The sequence below is a fragment of the Raphanus sativus genome, chromosome 6 (assembly GCF_000801105.2).
Source record: "Raphanus sativus cultivar WK10039 chromosome 6, ASM80110v3, whole genome shotgun sequence".
NCBI lineage: Eukaryota > Viridiplantae > Streptophyta > Magnoliopsida > Brassicales > Brassicaceae > Raphanus > Raphanus sativus.
Window position 1 is genome coordinate 4,536,541 of NC_079516.1, and position 10,152 is coordinate 4,546,692.

At 30.3% G+C, this 10,152-nt stretch overlaps 1 protein-coding gene across 1 annotated transcript; it reads right to left on the reverse strand.

Moving 5' to 3' along the window:
- Positions 1 to 3,172: 3,172 nt before the first annotated feature.
- LOC108807645 (PRA1 family protein H-like) lies at positions 3,173 to 3,577 on the reverse strand. Its single transcript, XM_018579909.2, has one exon. It carries the CDS (start codon positions 3,575 to 3,577, stop codon positions 3,173 to 3,175), a length of 405 nt encoding a protein of 134 aa, XP_018435411.2.
- Between the last annotated feature and the right edge of the window lie 6,575 nt (positions 3,578 to 10,152).

Here is a 10,152-nt window from a genome sequence, read left to right on the forward strand (position 1 = left end):
TGATCTTGTATGTTTAAAGAAACGATTACTATGTGTTTTCGGAAAATGTAATTTTTTTTTTTTTTTTGTCGACCAGATTACAGACTCATGTGGACTCTGTAAACCAAACTGGTAGCTCTGTATCCATATGGACAGTAAACGACGACTGTTGCCTCACACCGCGTGCTAAGCTATCCACCTTTTTGTTTTGTGTCCTTGATATATGAATAATCTCCGAGCTGTGAAAACTTCTTTTGAGACTTCTGATGCCTTCTAAATAATTTGCAAACGCCGGTCACTCTTCTGATTCCGAAACCATCTTCACCAATTGAGAACAATCCGTTGCAAAAAAATGTAATTTTCCTAAATCGAAAAACGGATCTAAAATGTTTTATAATTACTTATAATAAAAAAACGAAAAGTAATTTTCCTAAACCCTATTGGACTACATAATTATATAGAAAACATATTTTTTCTAAACCGGAAAGGTATACCATATTTTATATGGAAAAAATAATATTCTGTTATTTTAGTTCTGACTACTTTGTTAGTAAAATCTTGACAATCTAGCAACAAAATACGAATTTCTTGGGGTTGGTATAGTTAACAAATAATAAATATATAATTCTCAAAATTGGTAATTAGTAACGAATTGAACACAAGGTTAAAGTTTTGCAGAAAAAGTTTTTATCATCCCTTAGGCCAAGAAAGTGAAAGATGTGTGAATATATACTCGTGATAAATCATTTAATTCGCTTTATATCTAATCCAATTATCAACAGCTGGTCAATATAATTAATTAATATTTTATTTTGACAAATGATTTCATAATTAATTATTATTGCTTTTCTGAAAGAAGGTAATCATATGTTTTAGAGTGGATAAACTGTTGGTGTTGTTATGATTAAAGTTACAATTAGACAATAGTTGATCACTCGACATTTTCCACATTAAATATACTATATTTTGTGTATATGTGTAGTGATACTATGTTTTCATTTTCTCAATAAACTAATTATGTAGAAATATATTTATATGCTTAGTGATAGGACTACACAACTACTTCATCTATTTTAAATTGAAGGACTTAAAAAAATGTTTAGTGGATCTTCTTAACTTTAAAAAGCACATCCTAATTTGTTTATTAAAGTATATTTGATTATTTTCTATCAAAAACTGAAGATTTTTATTTTGTTGTCGTCAAAATTGAGATTTTTGTTTTAGACCAAAGATTCATTTTACTGTTGAGTGACACGCACGTAGATTAAGGAGGGAGAGCACGACAAACCGAATATATATAGGAAGAAGAGATTTAGGAGTCACGTGTGCACGTGATCGTGTGTAGGCGTGTCAATTACACAAAACAGAATAAAAAAGCAGCGCGTGAAGTATGTAGGTGCTTGAAATTAAGAAAATAGAAAAATAGGAACAGAGAGTTGGTCTGTTCGGTCTGAAATTCTGAAGAGTCTTTGTTTCGCATTGACCAACTCTGATCTTTATTAACTGTTATCTTTTGTGATAACCAGAGAGTCAGAAACAAGAGTGAAGAGTAGGTGTATTAATTTACTGACATACGTGAATTAAGGAATGGTGATTTAAATAAAATAAGCTTATCTTAGTTTGCTAAATTTGAAAGAAAAAAAAATTAAACGGCTGCATATTTTATGATCTTATTTTTATGGTAACTAAAATGCTAGTATGTTTTTCAAAGAATTGATGAAAGTAATTGATGCAAAGGAAAATTACTAGGCATGCAGTATCAATTTATTCGTTTCTTTTCGGTTAGAGTATTTTCAATTTAGATTTATTCAGTTCGGCTTCTGGTAAATTTTTACTTTTATTTTCAAAAATTTTAATTTTCGATTTTATTCGATATAATTTTTTAGAAAACAGATATTTATGGTTAAGTTCAAGTATTTTTGATTTTTTAATCAAAAAAGTGAACCAGAAACTGAATCATTTTCAAAACCTTACCAAACCAAATCGAATTCATAATCAAAACCAAACCAAAAACTAAAAAATTTCGGCTCGGTTTGGTTGGTCCGGTTCTGAGAAAATCCACCGGCCTAACAATATGTTAAGGCGGAGACTATGGTTGGCTCCTCCTACTTATGATACTTCTTTCGGTTTTCTCGGTTGTTTAAACTGGGATTGCTCGGAATGATTATAGTTTACATGGGTCATTAAATGGGCTTAAGCTGGGATAGCTCTAGTTGATTTAACCTGGGGCCCGGATTGTTGTATTTGACTGGGATCACGAACTGGGTCAATTCTGTCCGAATGGTTTCAATTATTCATGCAAGAATCAAGTGTTGGGGGTCTATATTTACAATTACATTAGTGTGAAATAAAAGACTGCCTAATAACTATACGAGGCTCTCTTATTTATATGCTGAGCTGCTGCTGCTGCTGCTTACCAGGTTCGATAAGGACCTCAATAAAGAAGCTGCCATGAAAGTTATCGACCTTGAAGAATCGTGAGTACATTTTCTATTATACTTATTTCTCTCGTTTTATCTATGCACTTCTCTTACTCTACTGGGTAATATAATGTATGCTGTCTAATAAGTCGAGTAGTTACATTTTGTAATTATATGTATTATTGTATGTTACTTGTTCATGATTCTCAAAGGCTATAAGGATAATATTTTTATCTATTGTTTCCACTAGAAAAACAGACCAGTTAGCTTTTCCTGAGAATACCATCATCATCAGTTATATTTCCTTGCTAACCTTCTTTCTTGAAAGTTTGATCAGTAAGAAATTACATGTAATAATTATCATACTATACAACTCCTATGAAAACCCACGTCTTTTAGAATATTCCAATTCTCAATCACGCAACTTCCTTAAGGATCCGTGTAACAACATAGCTACAACCAAGTATATTATCTCTTGAGGATGAGATTTTTGTTAAAAATAATAAAGAGCATACATAAACGCATTACATATACAAATATACGCAGACACTGACACACACACACATAAAAAAAACACAAAGATAAGAGATTAGAGCTTTTACCTAAGTAAGCTGCAAGAAGAGACAAGAAAAAAGCAATGACAACTTCCATACGCATCAGAAGAATAGTCAATACTACAAAATAAAAAACGTTACTCCGACATGATCGATACATGCATTAAATAATTTTACATTATACATTCTTGCATTCACAAGAAATATTTATATAAGAAATTACCAACCTGCTTTGGAAATGAAGAAAAGTAAACGACGAATGAAGGGGTAAGCTTGATCAAGTCCTCTTTTAGTAATCGAATGGTCGAGATAATCCTTAACCGGAAAACTCGCAAGCAGCGTAAGAAACGCTATCGGTTGCTTATACAGAGAGATCAAGAAAAAGACAACGAAGACAGAGATGTAGTTTCCTATGAAGTGTCTGACATTTTCTTGAATTCTTTCCGTTGCGTCCGACTCTGACGCCGGGAACGAGTAGATTTCGGTTCCACCGCAGAAAACGCTAAACGGCGGGGGGTTGGCATTGACATCATCCGTTGTTAGTTTACGGAATGGGTTGGCTTTGAGGAGGGACAGGAGAATCCTCGCTCGTGAACTTACAGTTCGTTTCTCACTGTTTTGCATTGTGCTAGTTTATGTCTTGTTTTTTTTGGTAATATCTTGATCGTTATATATAGTGAGGAGTTACAATTGGTTCATTCATGTTTTAGCACCTATGTTACAATTTATTCATCGATAGAATAAGCACGTATGCTAAGTTTTTATTGTTAAGGTTTACGTGGAAGGTGATTGTTAATTACGAATCTATGCACTTAATAGGCTAACACATTGCGTATTTCAAACCTAATGTGATAGTAACATGCAATTAATTTGATTAGAAAGATTACACAGTATATCTATGTCATTTAATTATGTTTGGGCTTTTATTTGTTTCCCTAATGAAACAAATCGATCTAAACTTTCAGCTCTATAATCGAGAAAATTTCATAAAAATGTTTCAACTTAATTTGGATAAGTTTTTAGTACAAAAATTTCCCCCTATCCAATTCAGTACTTAACTAATTATTTTTCTCAATTTAATATATAAACTTTTAAAATTGTGCCCATTTTAAAACTCAAAGTTGTGTTTATTTTAAGCAAAATATTTTTAACTTTCAAATGAAACTAAAACCTCCAATTTTTTTTTTTAAAAAATGTATTTAAAATTTCATTGTAAGTTTTAGAAATAAAATTAACTAAATTGTGGATAATCTTAAATTGTGTGATGAAATTTTTAAATTTTAAATATCAAATTTAGTTTTTAAAATAGAAAACATTTTTTTCCTTCAAACTTAAGTTTTCTAAATTTTGAAAAGTTTCCATAATTTAGTTATTTTGTATTTAAAACTTAAATAAAAATAAAAATGTATTAATATTTTTTTTTAGATTTTGGAGATTCTTAAATTTTGATTGAATTCTATTACTCCTTCCATTTCATTTTATTTGTCATTTTAGATTTATATATGTATACACGTATATTAATAAATATTTAAATTTGTATGTTTTCAAAATAAAAATATTATCATCTAAGCATATTTCAACCTAAAACGATTTTTAGATTTTTTATTATACAACGACAAATTAAACTCAAAAGGAAAAAATAATATTTTGATTAAATAAACATACTATAATTGGATATTAAAATGGACACATAAAATTTTATGTATTAAAATGAGTAAAATAGTTAGAATAATTGCACTTCCTACCCACCAAACTCACCATATTTGCATTCCACACACTAAATCCCCCAAATTTTCTATGGTAAATCCCTAATATCCAACTTTTTCAGGATTTTGAGCAAATTCATTCAAATAGTTAATTAAGATAATAAATTTAACAGTGGAAAATCTTGAATATCAAAAAAAAATTAATAAAATTTAGGATCTGACTGGTAAAAGTTATAGCTTTAAATTTTTTATGTGTACCTATCAACTTTTTGACATAGTTTTAGATTTTATGGCTCTAGATGTTTGGTTAAAAGATCTTAGCTGTAGATTTTTTTAAAAGACATGATTGGTATACATGAGCTATAGATTAATATTATTTAATGCACTTAACAGTTAACACTATATAAAAATATAAATTAAATTTTGAACTAATCTAATTTTATTGAATAAAGAAAAATGATAGTTCTTAAAAGTTTCATAAAATAAATTAATAATCTTTTAGAATTTTGTAATATTTTTTTTGCATAATTAAATCAGTCTGTAATCAAACTAGTGCGACTGGAAAACCTATTTTATACTCAAATAAATATGACTTTATTCACTACCATGACTTTATTCATTCAATAAAAGTTAAATGAAATGTAACCTTTTTGGAAAGCTAATATAATTTAACTTTAGAAATTTGGATTTCTAAACTCTTTCTAAAGCACTTCCACAGACGTTTTTTTCTAAATTACTGTAAACATAGAAATGTTAGTAAAGCATAATTGCTTTAGAATTATTGATTTAGATTTAAAATTACATGTGTACAGTACTCACAGTTTTTACCAATCACCACCTTAATTGGAGCATTCCTTCTGAAATTTTCCCGTATAATATTCTTTTTATTGAAATGTTAACTTTATAAATGTTTGGTTTCCTTATTCAAAACTTATGTGACCTTTTTTTTTTTGAAACTGAACTTATGTGACCTTTTCGTACCGAATGATTCGGTATAATTAGAAATGGGACGTTAAATAATTATTAAGAAAAACTTCAGTAATTATATAATTCGTATTATTATTTTTATGGAAAAAAAAACGAGTGAATGTGAAATGTGGCTAGTGTGTGAAGGGCGGCGATAAAACTTCGAAAACGCCAAATTGCATAATTCTTTCTTTATTAAATTAATGAAAACGAGATGACGGCGTTATTGTAAATGTCAAGACGGACACGTGAACCCCCAATAAGCTCTCCTCGAAGTTTCATGGAAAAGACGATAGGTCAGCCGACCTGACATATCACCCAATAATCATAATATGCCGCGGCTAACGGCGCTTTGACAGTAACGGCAACCTCCCAAGTTACGATTTTTTATAATACAAAGATTTATCATTTCCTGTTTAATGAGTGAATCACGATTCAGGGAGAAAAATGCGTTTTCCAGACAACTAAGAAATTGTCGCAATAGACAGATACTCCCTCCGTTTCATATTACATGTCGTTTTAACCTTATGCACACAGATTAAGAAAACATTTAATTTTATATATTTCCAAAATAAAAACACTATTACCAATACACCTAACCATGTATCAACCAATAGAAAAATGGAAAAGAGAATATTATCAATAAATTTTGCATTGAAAACCGAAAACGATACTTATTTTGAAACAAAAAATTTCCTTTAGAACGACATATAATTTGAAACGGAGGGATTAATGATTTTCAAAATTATTCAGACGATGATATTAAGAGAGACGAATAAATGAATAAGTGTTACGGTGTGTGCATATAAATATAGAATATACATAAATGGAATAAGTGGTCTTCGTTTGGTTTGCACTTTGCACTCTGCAGAGTTCCAATAAGGTGTTTTGTAGTACTAAGCATAACACGTGCCCGACGCGCCAACATAGCATTTGGACCAGACAGGGACCTGCTTCACGCGCGTCCGCACTATCACGTTACGGCATTTCGCAACGCCACCTGTCCCAAGCTTGGTAACATGTGTCCAGGTGAAGCAACTGTCGTGGCAGCTCCGCATTTGGTAAAACCTTCTTACAAAAACTCCTCCTTGTGTTATTCTCCTTCATGCGAACCCCTACATTTTACAGGACTAATATTTTATGTGGTGCAAATGTTTTTTTTTTCTGAAGGATTTGTATGTGGTGCAAATGTTATGAAGCTCTCGGATGGTTGACGCTACTAATTTAATTTAACACTAGTAGTAGTTATCCAACTTCAATCGCTCTCCCTTCTCTCTAGGCTTTTCGATTTGATTCCGCCGCTTCCTGACCGGCGTCGGTGGGCTTTCTCAGCCACGATGCCGGTCGGGCCCTCTGTTCTCGCGCTCTTCTCTGGTTCGGTGTAAACCGACCGGCTCTTGCTTCCAGCGACGATACACTTAGTCGTCTGGCTTTTTGTCTCCGGCGTTCTTCCTTTTCCCTTCGGTAACGGACGGTCGGCTTATCTCCGCGGTACATAGCTAGTAGGTGTAGTCGGCGGCTTTATGTTTTCTGGTTCTGATCCTCGGTCTGGGGATTCTCGATGGCGTGACTCTCTCCTCTCTATGATAATGAATCGGATATGTCCAACGGATGAGATCTCGGGATTGACATGTTGATGCTCGTCGTTTGAAGGATATTAGGAGGAGGATGGGGTGCGACGCTTACAATTCCGGTGTCATTCCGGCGAAAACGGTGGTGTTTTCGGCCGTTCCGGCGTTGTCTGGGTGTGTGGGTCACGGTGAGTGACGAGGTGACGCGTGGCTCGGTGAGATGGGAGATCTCAACACGTGGGCGCCCTTCCGCTGCGGTGTGACGTGTGGCGTGTTTAGGGTTGCGGGTTCCTTTAGTGGGCTAGGTTTACAAGCCCGTTTACTGTTTGTTTTATTACTGGCCCTGTTTGTTTTTTGGGCTTTAGTTTATGTTTGTTTGTATTTGGTTTTTTCCAGTGAGCTTAGTCCCTTATAATAAAATATAGATGGCAAAAAAAAAAAAAAAAAGCTCTCGGATGATTACGGCTCTATCGTTAAAATAAAAATTATAAAAAACTTTAATTTAACATTGCCTAACATCAAAAAAAAAATTAACATTGCCGACAGCTTCTGTCTCCTCATTTTAGAGGAGTTTTACAATTTTTTACTAAAAGATACTCCTCCGTTTCGAATTACTTATCGTTTTAAAATAGAATTTCCGTTTTAAAATAGTGTCGTTTTCGATTTTCAATGTAAAATTATTGATAATATTCTTTACTCTATTTTGTAAATTGGTTAATATATAGTTAGGTGTATTGGTAATAGTGTTTTTATTTTGAAAATATGTAAAATTAAATGTTTTCTAATCTGAGAGTATAAACCTAGAGCGACAAATAATATGAAACGGAAAGAGTAACTTTTAATTCTTTTAAATTTTAAAAGAGTGAAAAATACATCTTTAAATTTGTGTGTGCAATGTCTTCTCTTTGAGAAACTATTTATTTTTTTCATTTTATTCTTTACACTTATATTTTATAATTGCATGAATAACTTTATATATATCATATTATAATATTTATCGTTATGTTTGAGATAATTTGAAAATCACCCTATTTGTGATTTCAAATTTGAAGAATACCTTTTTATTTTTTTGAAATTACACTTTATTTTACATATAATAAAACACTTTTTTCCTGGTTTTATTTAGTAATTAATTTTTAATAGCTAAGTAATTAATAAACAATATAACTAAAATTAAACTTCAAAATATTATTATTATCTGTGTGTTTGTAGCAAATAAACGTTTTTGACATGAAAAATATGTTCATGTTGACGATTCTTAGTATATTTAGTAAAATAATGAATGAATTCAATCACACATTTTAAAACAGTGAAAAAAATACGTTTAAACCTTTTGTCAAAAAAAAAAAAGAAAAAATCAATAAGAAATTATCTGTAAGTCTGCACATAGAGTTCTTCTGTGATCTAGATTCACAAAGTTCATAAAAATACTCATTTCATTCCTAGATTGATGTGTGTTCGTCAGAGAAAAATACTATAAATAAATTGTAGAAAAATAGAAAATACATACCAATCCACCATTTACTTCTTATATTTTATATGGGTTTGTTCATGTGCATCCAATCGTACATCGGAACCAAAGTCTTTCAATCAGAACAAGTGATTATGTAGTTATTAGTAAAACCTTCGTGTTATTGAATAATCGGGTTTGTTTTTCTTTAAATCTTAAGAACAAGGATACGGAGAATTGTTTGAAATAAACTGAAAAAAGGTTTTGATGGGAAAGAAAAGCTGAAAATATGATTTGAGTCAATTTGCTGGAAACCCAAAAAAAATTATGAAATTAGCATAGTATACATGATGAGACAACTTGCTCTCTAGCAATAAAAAGTACCATTGTATGGAATTTCAGGCATTCTTTAAATATGGAGAAAGCTGTGTGTAGAAGAGCAAATTTCCATTTTTTTCAAATGTATATGGTTTCTAAATTATTTGTGTTTTTATTTACAAAATATTTAGAAGCTAAAATAAATATAAAGATTTTAATTGATAATTTGGTAATTTGAAGTACGAGTAAGTGTAGTTTTCCAAAGTATTATATAATGGTACATTTTTCAAAATATATTTTTATATACAGGTATTTCTCCAAATTTCCTTTATATTTTCTTTAAAAATATTTGATTAAATGATTTATTAATATTTTATATATATTTTAATATATTTGACTATATATTATACATTTTCTCAAAATTATTTTATTTTAGTAACGTTCAAATAGTATGTTCATTGATCTTTTAAAAATTTAATAAGAATAGTTAATGTTGATAATATTAAGAACTAAAGTTTAAAATACTAGTTTTTCTAAAAAATGTTGAGAATGATTGTTGGAGTAACACCTCTTCATCCTTTTATTTTTGAGGATATATTCCTTTACAAATGAGAGGCTTGTTGCAGATGCCCTGAGTAAAATACCCATGAAACTGAGTTTTTTTCTATGTATGTTCTACTCTTGTATTCATACAACAAAACTGTTTCTGTTTTATGAGAAAATCAGAGAAAACTAATTGTAAAGAAAATAACTTCTCCAAAATTAATCAATAAAACCCCAATGTTAAGTTTGAAAACTTATTTAGAAACTGCACTTGTTGGATCTGTAATTAATAATCTGGGAGGTCTTAATTTTAATTTAGCATTCCATAAGTGGTTGGGTTACTTTTGAAAAAGTAATAAATCATGGGATTTGTAGTCGTTTTTTTTTTTTTGTTAAAGGATTTGGGATTGTAGTCGTAAAATACCAAAAGAAAGGGGAATAAATAAGTAATTCTGTCTTTTATGGTAAGTAATTTTGCCTAAAAGGATAAACATTTAAAAAAACATTTATAAATCTAGCATTTAATTAAAGAGAAAAATAACCAATAACAATCACATTCTAATTTTTGTTTTCAATTTTATTTAAATTATTATTTTATCATATTATTTTTGTATTGGATTTTGAAAAACAATTTACATTGTGAAA